We start from the raw sequence: 14,531 nt of genomic DNA, 5'->3' as shown, positions 1-14,531 counted from the left end.
TGTACACGCTACAGGACTTGATAAAAAAAATTCAGGAAAGGTATCATCATTTTTAACTGATGTCTGAGACCACCTTTCTGACAAGTTTAGAAAATATGTTGCTTGCAGTTTACTTGCCTTCTTTTCCTCTTGAAATCACCTAATAAAATGCACTGATAAAAAAATCCTTCAGGCTTTGAGAGAAACTAAATATTTCTCCTTATTTTCTAACGGAAGTGCCAGTGGAAATATAGCCCTTCCATTTTTTTATTATACAGAGTCATAAGAGCGCAGTATTAATCAGTGTCCTGTGTGTCTTTCCTTAACAGGTTTGATATAGAGATCGAACCTTTGTTTGCATGCATAGCTCTCTATGACATAAAAGAAAGAAAAAAGGTAAGTATGCATACAGTATTTTTCTTCAGTTGGCTTGGGTTTTTATCTCTGGAGTGATAATTTAGGAAAACTTACAAAAACCATGCAACTTTTTCACACATGCAAGTCTGATCTAGAATTCTTTTTCTTCAGTCAAGGTCACATGCAATTGTTTATTTTGTAGTTCTAGTTACTACTTTTGACTTATTTTAAAATAAAATGTGATGCATTTTTGCTTTGCAATACATTTCAATTCTTTTTCTTTTCAAGATCTCAGAAAATTTTCATTGTGACCTCAACCCTGATTCATTAAGAGGATTCTTGCGTTCTCATACACCTTCCATTGACTTGTCTACTCAGGCAAGATCGGCGGTATTTTCTGTCACTTATCCCTCGTCAGATATATACCTAGTAATAAAGGTATGTTACAGTGCTACTTCAACACTGTTCTTCCTGTTCCCGGCTGTGCCTGTTGCCTGAGTTTGTGGAGCTGACAAACATGAGTTTCCTGTGGCTGAGACAAATTCTGGTAGTTTTTAATAGTACATGTGCAGGCATCCACTGGTGCATCTCACTCCCAAGCTAAGAAGTTATATTGATACCCTGTGTTGTAGTTCTACTAAGTATATAGAATCTCCTATCTCTGCCTAAGGGAAATTTAAAATAAAGTGAAATAAGCCATTTTTTAAAATTTTAGTTACATGCTGTGGAGGTTTTTTAGCTTTGGTTTAGTGCACTTTGCATCATTTTGTTTATTTAATTCTGCAATTGAGTTAGCCTGAACCACTTTGTTTGGAATGTGTTCATTTTCCTGATTTCAGTGAAAATGCAGTAGTACCTGATTGACAGTGTTGCCATATATGTATTTTCTCCTTTCTGACAAACCAGATGGAAAACTAGGAGAAGGTTTAGTATCAGTTACTCCGTAAAGACAGTTTTAAGAATTCTGTTGCACATTTAGGCAGGCTTTTTCATATTGCTAGAGAAGCAACATGTTACTATTTGGGTGATATTTTTTCTTTCTGAGTGTCTTATTTTACTGCTTTTTGTAGATAGAAAAAGTGCTTCAGCAGGGAGAAATCGGAGACTGTGCAGAACCCTACATGGTTCTCAAAGAAAGTGAGGCTGGCAAGGTAAGTAAATAACTATAAAGAGTGTTTAGATTAAAAAATGCATGCACAAGAAAAGAACAGGGGAAGAGCAGACCCTTTGGAATAGGACAGAATCCCGAGAACATTGGGGAGGAAGCCAGTTGGTGCATCCATGGTGCAAGCAGTCTAGTGCCTGTGACCAACAGGAAGAAGTCATGAGAAGGCAAGGTGCACTTTCATTACTGACCCCTTTGGAAATCAATACTGACAAAGTCTTCAGTCACGAAGCAGACAGGGGTGAACAAAGGAAATGACAATGCAATGTGGAGTTAGCAGAAATATTTGTACCTCAGAGACATGTTATTGATTTGGATGGGCAAACAACCTGTTGTAGTGTGTACGTGGCCAGTTCAGTGCTGTCATCCACAGATAACATGAACTCTGTTCAAGGAATTCATGGTCATTTACCTCCCTGGAGCAGACTGACAACGTTTGCTGGACTTCCACAGGTCTCTCACCTTTAGAATATTGCTTTCAGCAGAATATTGTTTCTGTATCTGACAAAGGAAGTAGAACCTGCTAACGTTTCACGGTGATTTTTCATGCTAAGCTTGAGGGTCACTACAAAAAGATCTGCGTTCTCCTTTTCTATAATGAAAATGAACTCACTGAAAAGAAATGAGAAGTGAATGTACAAACCAAAACAGTTATGATACTGACAGTGATGTAGCAAGAAAACACGAGAGATAAGAATGCAAATTATTTACTGAAGTGTAAATATGTAACTGCCATTTTTTATCAACAGTAACATTAAAGTAACTGATTGCTTTTTAAACAGTCGTTATTTTCTTTGTGTTAGACAAAAGAAAAGATTGAAAAACTGAAAGCTCAAGCTGAATCCTTTTGTCAGCGGTTGGGGAAATACAGAATGCCATTTGCCTGGATTCCCATAAGCCTAACTAATTTCTTCAACCTTTCAACGCTTGAACGAGAAGTACCTGAGGCCGAAGGTTTAAATGGTAGTTGTCTAACTTTTCTAATGAATGCAAAGTGACTCTTTGGTAGGACTATGCATAAGAAACAATGTCATTCACTCTGGCATCAAGAGTGAACAACAGATTCTAAGTCACATTTCAGCCTTCCTTTCCAGTGGTACAAACATTTACCATTTAATGTGCTCACTGTTTCATCTCTGCATATTTATTTTTATGTATGCTAAACATTCTTCCATGTTTTAGACCCCATTTTGGTTGAACACTGCCTTTGTAGAAGTAAAACTCCCTTTGCCATATGGAGCTCGTTTGCAATACAGAGCAATCAAAATATACACAATCTTAGTTTCCGGAGTATACAGGACCATTGATCAACAACATTGACCAATGTGCTTTATAACCCATGAACTAAAAATTTGAATAAGCTTGTGCTCTGCAGCAGAAATAGTGTCACTTCACTAGGTGTGTCCTGGCATTCCACTATTTCACATAGTCTGAAATAAAAGTAGTGGAATGTGTTAGATACCCTCTTTGTCCTCTGATGTTGCTGGGAAGTTGTGGATTTCTAGTGTATTCTGATAGTCTTTGTACTGCAATAACACAAAGCAAGTTGATGTTTCATTTAATTTCCCTTTGAAGGGAAAGGATGTGACAAGAGGACAACACTGCTACAGGCGAGAAGACTTTCTGAGAGAAGTCTCAGCTCGGAGGACAGCTGTCCAGTATCAAACTTCAAAACAACCTCTCTGACCTTCAGCACCTTCTTTAAACAGGTACTGGATACTCTTTATTTTTGATTGCCTAAGACATTTTTCATCTATGTAATGTAAACTGTGTTGGGAAAATTTACCAGTGACATTCGTGTGGGGACCGAGGATAACTGCTGTCCAGTAGGCAGTAATCCACTTGCTTTGCATGCCTCAAGGACATGGTTCACTGGGAAGCTTTTCTCAGTGTTATGGAGTATTGTTGTAAAGGTACTGATTTTTGTCTTTCTCTTGGTAGGAAGGAGACAGGCTCAGTGATGAAGATCTGTTCAAATTTTTAGCTGATTTCAAAAGATCGTCTTCCTTGCAGAGAAGAATTAAGACTTTACCAGGTACATAATTCATTTTGGATGGAAAAGGATATATGTACTTTTCTCCCCTAAATTGTCCTGTAAATTCCAACCCCAAAATATAATTAACTTTGGTTTTAAGTTTATAGTATGTGCTATTGTGGAACTTCCTGGGTTCCCACTGTCTACCTGAGCACAGATGCTTTTGAGTTTTTTTTCTGTGAATAAGTATGGAGATTTATATTTAGTTTGATATTCTAACATGGTTTGCTTTCCTCCCTAATTTACAGTGTATCTACCAGATGTCTTTTGTTATTATTCAAACTGTTTGAAGACAGTGCTTTAAAGCAGATTTCTAAGATCCTTTCTATTTCCCTGCAGTGTTTTTAAATGGGTCATATTTTACAGAGGGAGATTAAAATGTGTACACATTTCATGTTATTTGGGTATTTGGGTCAGTGTTAGCTAACAAAATAGGGAAGCAGAGATAGTGTTTGGCCACTGTCAAAAATCTGACCAGCTTATTTTTTCTTTTTACATAAATTAGAGCTCAAGCCCTTCTAGGTTGTAGAAGAACCTTAAAAAAAATGAACTGAGTGCAAAGCTGTTTTGCCTTTTTAGCTGATTGCCAGAAATGACAAGTCTGAGTTCCCCAAACGGTTTTCACTTATCACAACAGAGAATTTAAATTGAAAGTCTAGTTATACTTGGATAAATGTTATCAGTATTAACTGTTCAACTGCTCACCACAGCAAGCCTGGCTTTCCTGATGGGTGGTGTCTACTTTGGCAGAGATTAAACAGAGCAGAATCTGAGTGGGGGGAGTGAGAGAGAACTGTATTAGACAGTAGCCCTTTTATCTTTTATTTGTCGCCCAGACAAATTTTATGTTATTTATGTGTGAAAGATGCGAGAACATCAACCCAAAGTATAGTATTCCTTCTTTCTTTCCTGTTTCTTTGAAATTGTACAGGGTAGATACAAGGAGCTATATATTGGCCTGACGTGTAGGGATGTGTGTAGGTTACTTCCTGTGTACCTTTCTACACTATGCTTTCATTCTCAAGCCAAAGATCCAGTTCTTATTTCTGCACTGTTGCTATGTAATCTCACATATTGTTTTCATTTTTGTTTTATTATACATTAGTTATTTTTTGTATTTTTGCTGAGATTTTGTGATTTTTTTTTAAAGGAACACTTAAACTGGAGATTTCCCCAGCTCCAGAAAATCTTGGTTATTGTCTGACACCAGAATTACTACCAGTGAAGCCATTTCCAGAAAACCGTAATCGTCCTCACAAAGAGATTTTGGAATTCCCAATTAGAGAAGTGTATGTTCCCCATACCATTTACAGGTAAGAAATAACATATATTTTTTAAATTCTTAAGATCAATTTTCAAAAATAATTGCAATTTAGACTTTTTTTTTTTCCAGAAATAGAAACTAAAAATATTTTTTTAAAATGTTGAAGGTTATGCACTAGGCTGATGATTTAATCTTACTAGCCGTTACAAGAGAAAACACCTGCAGGATGTTCTATAGTGTATTTACTAATCTAATTATGTTATCCTTTGAAAATTTTTCTAAAATGTCCAAAAAAACCCCTAACAGCTCTCACTGACTTGGCATTATATATATATATATCTTTCCTCTTCTGTCTTTTTTTCCCAGTAGATCTTATTATCATGCTGGGTGGTTTCTGCTGTTAGTTTGAGTCATCTGAGCATCTGAGGAAGTAATGTGCTGCTCTCTGTACTTTTTCACCACGAACAAGGACTCTAGGCTATGTCGTTTCTTTTCTTAATGTGTTCTATTCTGGTTGTTTCAAGGAAACCACAGTGTTCAGTAGCATGCAACTGAGCAATTCCCATAATTTCTTAGTGGTCTGGCACATCTGAGTCTCCAAGAAGAAATGAACATCAAAAGAATGTGCTTCAATGTGTTTGTGCAGCATAGTAGTGTTAGTGAGCAGTGATATTGGTAATAGCTAACTAGCAATGATTCTAAACAGGTGTATCGCAGTATTATAGATGCAGAAATACTAGCTTTCATGTGACCATTGTGTTAGTGAAGGCATGGAAGTAAAACAGAATGCTTCTTACAACAGTAGTGACGCTATTCTGAAAGGACTTTTCTGATCCCTGAAACAGTACCTAGGTACTGAATTGCACTAGTGGCAAAGATGTCACAATCAGTAAGGAATCACAGAATGAAGAAGCAGCTGAATAAAGGGATGTAAAGCTTATTCACTTCTTGCAGCAGAGATTAGCAAAAAGCCAGCTCTCCCACCCACGCACCTGACCCCACCCGGGGGGGGAGAAGAGAAGGACAAGACTTGTGGTTCAGTACAACTCAGAACTGCAAGGCTGCAGACTAATTTATCCTGGGGAGACACTCCACGTCTTCACAGGAACCTGGACAGCCAGTGGGTCTGTTGGTGACACCTGGATTTGGGTCTCAGCTTTTAAGGAAAGCAAAAAGAGGAAGTGGCAACTTGTCTTACAATAACAACTTGCAATGTGGTGTCAGCAGGGAAATGAGTAAGTAAGCCAATTTGGATGGAGCCTCATTAGAAGTTTTGGAGGAGTTATTCCTGGGATGTTCTATGAATCTGTGATATTCAAGCTCCCAAAAGCAGTTTGTTTGTGCTCTCGGCACCAGAATGCTAAAATGCAGAGTGTTATGGTGCTTCTGTCTTCTCTGTGTATCAAAGATAGAAGTTAATGTCCTTTTTTTTAATTTTTATTTTTTAGGGTTTTTATGCAGACATTTCTGTAGGGGAAGTAGTTTTTATACAATTGAAAGTGCAAATGTAAATGAACTTGAGTAATGACACTTTTTTTTTTTTTTAAATGAAAAAATAAGACAGAATTTTAACTTTCCTCTTCATTGTCTGGCCCCTATAAAGAGTAGCATGCGTTAACTCCAGTGCACAGCCTGTCAGCCTCTAAATGTCTGCTTTCGAAAATGAAAAGCATTAGCAATGGCTGTATTACTGAGCTATAGAGAGAGTTGAATCTGCACAAAACATTCTCTCATTAGTTCTCACCAAGGTAAACTTCTGCAGCCAGACATCATGAATATCAAAGCCTCCCCATGCTGAAAATTAATTTGTGTGTCTGCTGAAGCAAGTTTGGTTGTCTCCGCACTATCCTTCATTGCTAGGGTGTCTGTATTGAATACGTCCACCACATTAGAAGAAATACTTGCTATAGCTCAACAGTTACACTCTTTGTGCAGGAGTTCACACCCAGCGTGCTTAATCTCTTCAGAATTTTTGGGCTCTGTTTTGATTTTCACCTTAAGTAAAAGTTGTGGTAACAAAACAAAGTAGGATCTGTCCAGCCTAACTTTCAATAAAGAAGAGAATATCTATAAAGAATATTTGCCTTCATTAATCTTTACCTCAATTAGTGAATCAATGGTGATGACACAACTGACATGCCGTAAGTAGTGTTATGCTGTAAACTGGAAACTCAGTCAGTTAATACCCAAATTAAACCCTAAAGACAGTTAGTTATATACACTGGGGAAATGGTGAAAAAAATGCAGAAATGCTAGGTCATGTTTCGACTGCCTTGTGACAACAAACATGTTTGGAGCAAGAAAGGGGAGTTGCCAACTGAAACTGTTAATGAACTCCAGCAATAGTTCCCCAGAAAGTCAGACGAGGCAGCTTTGCAAACGTCATGAAACAGCAGAGTCTGGAACTTCATGGGGTCCAGGACGTAACACTTGCGTTTGCGCAGTGCCATTGAAAGCACCTCCTTTTCCCACTAGCTAGAATCACCTAACCACATCTGAGATGCTTTTGCCACATAATCCTGCCAGTGCTCCATTTGGTGAGCAAAAGCGTAGTTAGGGAATGTAAGCCAATGCATTTGCTTCATTTAACTGTCGCGCAATTCTCCTCGCTTAGTTCTCTGCATGGTGAATACTCTTTTGAGCCTGAGATTAAACTAACCTATGCAAAGTAACTGTGAATTTGAATAGAGCCAGATATTAAGTGTTTAATGTTCTTTTATTCCCTTTCCTTTAATCTGAAAAGGAGAACCATCCTGTCTCAATTAACCAATGTGCTAGCATTTAGTCATAACTGAGTGTCATGGCCTGCTAGTGTGATTTAACGCTTCCTAATTTTTGATTGTAAGTCTGCAAACCAACTTTTTTTTTACCAGTGCTATAGATTTAGATATTAAAAGAATGAAAAATGGATAAAATAATTACATGTTTTCTATTAACGTTACCATGAATGTAGGAGAGGGTTACATACAGCAATGTACTTGAATAACAAATAAATGAAAACTTAGAAAAATACAGTCTGGTAAGCTCTTACTGGCATAATAATACCTCTACACATGTCCAGACAAATACTAATGAGACATCTAGCTTCAGTTTTTCTCCTGAATGTTTAAAAGAAATGCAAAGATTTTATTTACTTGGATTGGGTTTTTTTTTGTCAATGTAAGATATTTCAAAGGAAAAAAGTCTTTTTTTTTTAAATAATAGCTTTTTCCTTTGTGATAGGAGAAGCAGAGTCTTCTGTTATGGTCTTTGAACTTAGTGCTTGCTAGTTTTTATACTGGTGTAATGCCATTATTTTAAATGATGTTATTTCTGATTTATGCCAGAGAGATCAGCCAGCCCACTTTCTTTGTGCACTGTGAAATTGAGCACTTCTTTTTGTTGTGTACCTACATTTCTTTAATAAAAATAGTTCCCTGAAAATGTCAAAACATTCCAAGATTTATTTCTTTCAATACCCTTCTATTGTTAATAGGAAAAATCATATAATTTAAAGTTTGTTTATCGTTTTATTTTCTCATGAAATATAAATTAAAATGGTGCTGCTTACTACCACTATGAAGTGTTGCTGCTGAGGAAGAAGGATTTGTCCCATCACTTCAGCAGTAACTCAGCTTAACCAGGCACAGGAAGTCCTGCTTTGATAGGGGAAGTGTTAGGGGATTTTTTGGAGGGAGGGGGAAAAGAAAACCCTTTCCTTTGCTGTTTCGTTTCATTTAATTGCAAACCACTTGTCACTGTGCTCAGACTTGCTGTAGTCTGCAGCGTGAACTGGAGGCTTTCTGCTTTGATGGTAATCGTTCTACCCCATCCTTGACTAGTTTTGCGCGAGGAAAGGCTATTGGTGTATAATGGTCTGCTATTCCCGCTACTGCTGTCACAGCATTATCTACTCCTTTCTGCCACTCTGCCCATGGGATCTGGAGAGAGCACGGTAGCCCTGTGCACCTTCTACAGGGCCATTGCTCTAGTTTTGTGCCAGTCAGAGATGCTAGCACTTCTAACTTCTTTTTCAGGGGAAACAAAGTAGAGATTAGTATGGCACTGTTGTGCACAGGTGAAGGAAACAGCTTAAGCTAGCTACTACAGTTTCAGACAGAGACGTGAGTGTGTCCTGATTTATTCTGCTCCTCGGTACACATGATTTCACCCCAATGCAAATAGCTGCCTGCTCTTTTCCAAGCTCTTTAATCTTTCCTGGGCATCTACTATACTATCTCAGCAATAAGAGGTTTCATAGAAGGTTTCCTAACTCTTCTTTGCTTTTTACTCAGGTAAAAATGATTTTGTCAAATACTGCATAACAAAGCAGAAACAATGAAAACAAAAACTTCACAAACAGAATTCTGGGAGTGCATGTCCCTCTTCCATAGACACCTTGTTTGTCACAGTGCTTTCAGAAGAGGTATTACACCTGACTCCTCATAACAAACTTCATTAATTATGTAATACAGGCAGAGAGGAAAACATGCCACCATCTCTGTGTAGTCACTGAGCACAGACTTGGAATAAAATATGGATTTGTCTAAACTTCCAGATGAAAGCAAGGCCTTTAAAGAAATGTGTAATTATTCTTTAAAAAATAATCAAATTTATTAGTAGTTTAATTAGAGGGAGGTCTTGGGTTCTTCGAAATATTTTGCTTAATTGTAATTTGTCATCATAAATTAGAGTCTTGAAAGCTCTATTTTCAGCAGACTTTTAAGCAAGTATAATTCAAAATGCAACAACAGTATTTAAAAAAAATCTTCACAATTTGGTGTTTTGAATAACTGCTAGCTCTCTGTATGAAAAACATTAGTATAATATCTGCTTTCACATTCTGCTGAGCACCTTTATATTATTTAATATCTATTGTATACTGATAAATATTGTGGTTTGCCTTCCAAATAAATCTGATGTTGTGGTTTTGATGCCATTGTTCTTCAGCTTCTGTATTAGTTTGTTCTTTGGTCTACTGTGTGGAAACAAAAGAGCACTATCAGCAAGAAAATCTTAAGGAAAGCTTTTAAAACAACAGAAAGTAAATGCAAATCATTTGTAATGTATACCAAGTAAGCTAGTGCTCTTTTCTTTCGCAAGAAGCTAAATTCTTCCCGAGACATGTAGGAATTAAAGATTGAAATTAACGTGTAGGTATTTCAGTTCAAGCAACTTCCCAAAATATAAAGAATGTGGGACTGAATGGCAGTTCTTAAATCCAGTTCCAGTTCTACCACTGACTTTCTGCAAAGCCTTGACTTATTGATTGCATCTCATTCTCCAACTGCACATTCACATCCACAGCAAGATATCTACCATGCAGCAATGTTAGAAGGTTTAGAGTAATCTTTATACACTATGTTCAAACAATGCTGGGCATTTTTGTCGTGGTTTAATTCCCCAAACTGGAGGCCATTTTTTCCCACTTCTTTTTCCTTGTCTCGTACAGGGTATTACTATTGCTTCTCTTCTAGGATGTAGAGATAAAAGCACTTCATTATCTAGCACAATGGCTTCCCAGAAAAACTGGACTGCTCATTAATCATTATCATTAGCAGTCAGTGCAACATTGAATGATCACCTTCCTCTCAAGACAGAAGCTATCACTGAAAACACGGAAGACATAGGTAGTGTGAGGGACCTACCTTTCCGGATGTTTTGAATGAAAGCATCTTCTTCATCGATTTGGTTTTGCTGCAGCTCCACTTCAGCAGGCAGTGGCTTATGCTTTCGTCTTGCATGAAGTCTTAAGAAAAATGAAGCTACTGTCCCTGGTTAGGTTATAGGGTGCCGAATATTGTCCTTTAGTAAAGAACTCCCAACAAGGACTTTTAGAACCAAAACATTCCTTTCCAAGCCTGCAGATCTTTTTGCTAACCTCAGGACACTGTGCTTTCTCCTTCAAAGCATTTGTCTGCTTTTCACTGGAATGAAAATGCTCCAGTAACTTCATCCAAGAATTATTAATAGTGCTGGATTACTGGTAGCAGTAGGTGGCTTCCCTTTTGGTAAGAACATGTGACTTCTTCAGCTTAGAGAGAGAACATCAGTTTTCTCACTGGATTTTTTTCTTTCCTCTTGCTTGATAAATGGTTTGAGGTGTACAGTTCAGAGAAGAGGCATCACTCAAGAGCAATGCAGTGTGTCAGTATAGCTTCCAGACTCCCAGGTCAGGATGGGGGAGTGTGTAAATGCATCAATGAGACAATTAAAACAAATCTAAGTCCCACCTGTTGAATTCTAGGTGCACAGATCTTGCATGCTGCTAAATCCTATGTCATTCACTAAGGTTTTTAAGCATTTTCAACTGGAATTTTAGAAGTGCATAGTGTCCATGGCAACAAGAAGGTGGTAAATATGAAATATTGCCACACATTATCTAACTTCAGGGGGGCGTGTTACCAGTATTTTGGGAAGATATGGTATGTTATTATATTTACTAGCACTCCGGCGCTATGTCATTTATTAATTAAATATATCAGGACAAAATTATCTCACCACAATTCTCACCTGTATCATCATATTTCAAATAGGTTATGGGTAAAAACCTGGTATGTCAGAAATTTCACTCTTTGATTATTGGGGTTCAGTGAGAATTTTGGGGTAGAGCTTTACGTCTATTTAGACAGCTGGAGGAATCACAGGTCCTGGGATGGCGAATGGATGTATAAAATACATCTCTATCGTATAGTTACTATCTTCCTATTTTTCAGCTTTTCATACTTTATTCGGACAACTGGACAATGCCTTATGTGAGACCTACCATCTTGTTATTGCAGTGTCTTGATGTTGCAATAGTTGATACCTGGTGGATATCCTCTTATTTTATCCACTCTAATAACACTGCCACTCAGGATTTAATAATACTGGAACCAGCAGGGGAAGTGAGGGTATTATCAATGGAACAGTGGGTTTAGTTTGGTAGAGGACTGCAAAGCATGGAGGACAGAGACATCAAAAGGTGGTATAATCCCATTGATTTTCATATTTGAAAACTTTAAAACTGTTTTAAGAGTAACTTCTGAAAAAGATGTAAAATAGGCAATTGTGGGTCAAAGTGTTCCCTATATTTGCATACCAGAAAATCAATGTGATAGGTAAGAAATTATTTTGTTGGTGATTTTTATGATTCACAAAATCTCAGTTACTTGCCTTTGATCTTGGTTTTCAAACACATTATGTCATTGATTACTTGTTTGCAACATTTGATATTTGAAGTAATGGTAGGTGAGTTCAATGATGTATAATGAATAACTATGAGTGCTGGAGGGAAAGCTATTCAAATTTTAGTCTGACTTGACTCTAAGCTCTAGTCACATTTAAATTTAGAAACATCTATTTTCTTGTCATAATTTTGTGATTTGAATCTGCAGAAATCTGATGTTTTGAGTCAGCCTTCCACTCAATTCTTCTGGCAACATTTTTTTTTGTGTGGACTAAAATTTTAATAGAAAATTTATTAAGGTTTTCACATCAATGCTAATGGACAGAATAAAGTGGCAATCCCTCTCAGCCTAAATTTAATGACCACTGACTCTTTAGATGATTCCTAATTTTAGCAACGTGAGAAAAATCATTCAAACTATTATCCAAATTATCCATATGGAGACACAGAATATATGAGACATATACATCCTCTTGTACGTGACATGCTGAAGTTCTGTCATGGTGCCATTTGTTCTAGTCAGTGGCTGACTAAAACAAATTTCCATATTTGGTAAAGTGTTTGTGATTTGCATTATAATTTTCAACCATTTTTTCTGAAGATTCCCCACCCTCCGCAACAAAAGCGTAGAGGAATCAACAAAGATTGAAAATTATAACTAATGGGTGTATCAGGTTTTGTTTCCAGTATCATAAATATTAAATGACAATGTTAACCTATCCATCACTGTTCACCTATAGAACACAAGTGGTTTGTATCAGCAACTATTTGCACATATATTGGCTTTTGCTATGTATGCCGTTCTTGTCACAGTCATCCATCAACATGCCTAATACTCATCAGAAGTTTGAGATGCACCTAACACGTTGTGTAATTTAGCAGGGAGAAGGTTTTTATTATGTCACACACATGCACAACCAATAATTACAAACAGGAATATTCAATGAGAAGGGTCACAGACTTGAAACTCTGCATAGATTTTGTTTTGGCAGAAGATAGGTCTGCATTGCTTTGGCCCTGGGAAGTGATCAAGTCACCGCTGCTAAGTCCCATGAAAGTGTAGGAAGGTCAGCAAGTTCAACTGAGAATTGCTGCATGATGTCCTGTGTCAGGCTAGGTGGACTCTTAGCTTTCCCAGCAAATAACTGATTCTGAAATAGCCTTTTACCTTACCATCCCTCAGCTGGGTCAGTCTCCGACCCAGAGAACCTGTCTGGATCTGTGCCTCAGCCAGGACTCTGGTGTCCTGTGGGACTCTGGTCTCAGTGAAGTTGGGTGCTCTGCCATGGCTTTTGTAAACCCATACTGACTCATGAATAGCTCTTTTGCTTTTTGTAAGCACATCTGACTGTATCTGGAGGTAGAGCTCTGCACTTTCTGTGGGGGGAGTGAGGAGAAAAGTTTATTCACACTGACCAAAAGTACTTGCTGTGGCATGTTGTTTGAATATTTCTGCTCAGCACAGAGCGTCAAGGGAGACACAATGCCTCCTGGAGCTCACCACATCCTTGTGGGCATGCTAGCTGTTCTATTATTTAAAAGACAGCAATATGTGCTGCCCTGACACCCTTGCTAACTTGCCATGTGGAAATGCTTCTTGTCATTGCTTCCTCCAGGCTTTTGGAGGGTGCGGATGCTGGCAGGCAGTAGCACTTATGCAGTGGTCAGCAATAGGTCTACAATTCATGCCTGTGTGAAGGAACCTCTTCTGATCATCTCCCCACCTTCCTGCTTTAAAAAATCAGTCATCACTTTCATCTCTGCAGGATATCCAGAGACAGCGTTTGCTTCTGTTCTTCCTGAGGGCTGATGGGTTTAATACACATGTAGCAAGATCCCTAAAACTGCTTGAGCATAAATGGCACAAGCTTTAGCTCTTCAGTACAGTACTTGCTGGAATAATGCTTCCTTGGTTGTGTAGTCAGCAGAGAGCTCTCTCTTTGTGATTTTTATATATCTTTCATCTCAAGTCACATCTAAATGTAAAATCCAGTGCTCAGGGACATTATAGGGATTTGTGACATCTTCTGCTGGGCTGCAGATTAATGAAGCAATGAGTGGATTATGCAGCCTCCCTCACATGTATTTCTTCACCTCTGGCAGATATAATATTGATAATATCCTTCATTTAATATGTCATATCCCCAAGCATAATTCAGTGGAGGTTACCAATATATTTCTCTCTCTACTTAGCTTTTCCTAATATCATCTTGGAGAAAATTTGGCAGAGCAGAAATTGCATTTAAGAAGGTAAGGAAGAAAGTGCATTTGTGTGGCAGGCAGGAGTATTATTCTGAACAAAGGGAAAGGCAAGTTACCTGCTAGTTTGTTTGCTAAGGCATGCCATGGCCCATGTAGTATGTGTTGATTAGCAAAGTAGCTTGGACTGTGTGGTTGAAGAGTATTGTCACGTTGTAACACATGGCAATAAGGAGACTCAACCTCAGTTTTCCAGGTCTTGGGATACAACAAATGGAAGATGGACTGTCTGACTTAATGACAACATTCTCCAAAGCTGCTCCACGTTTTCAGATGACAATGGTGCTGAGGAGATGTCTGTGATAAGGATGAAGTGATTTTGTGT

General features: G+C 37.9%; 1 protein-coding gene across 3 annotated transcripts in view; it reads left to right on the top strand.

Moving 5' to 3' along the window:
• Positions 1-14,531, top strand: part of DOCK8 (dedicator of cytokinesis 8) — a 96,694-nt gene that overhangs the window by 33,360 nt on the left and 48,803 nt on the right. For all 3 annotated transcript variants that reach the window (XM_075137783.1, XM_075137784.1, XM_075137786.1), the window contains 7 exons: positions 309-375; positions 625-774; positions 1,407-1,487; positions 2,305-2,464; positions 3,077-3,210; positions 3,443-3,536; positions 4,687-4,849. In XM_075137783.1, coding sequence (XP_074993884.1) covers positions 309-375; positions 625-774; positions 1,407-1,487; positions 2,305-2,464; positions 3,077-3,210; positions 3,443-3,536; positions 4,687-4,849 — 849 coding nt within the window. The remainder of the gene's footprint in view (positions 1-308; positions 376-624; positions 775-1,406; positions 1,488-2,304; positions 2,465-3,076; positions 3,211-3,442; positions 3,537-4,686; positions 4,850-14,531) is intronic.

This window comes from Calonectris borealis, chromosome Z, assembly GCF_964195595.1.
Source record: "Calonectris borealis chromosome Z, bCalBor7.hap1.2, whole genome shotgun sequence".
Lineage (NCBI taxonomy): Eukaryota > Metazoa > Chordata > Aves > Procellariiformes > Procellariidae > Calonectris > Calonectris borealis.
Note: the sequence above shows the minus strand (reverse complement) of the source record. Positions and strands in the feature narration are given on the sequence as shown.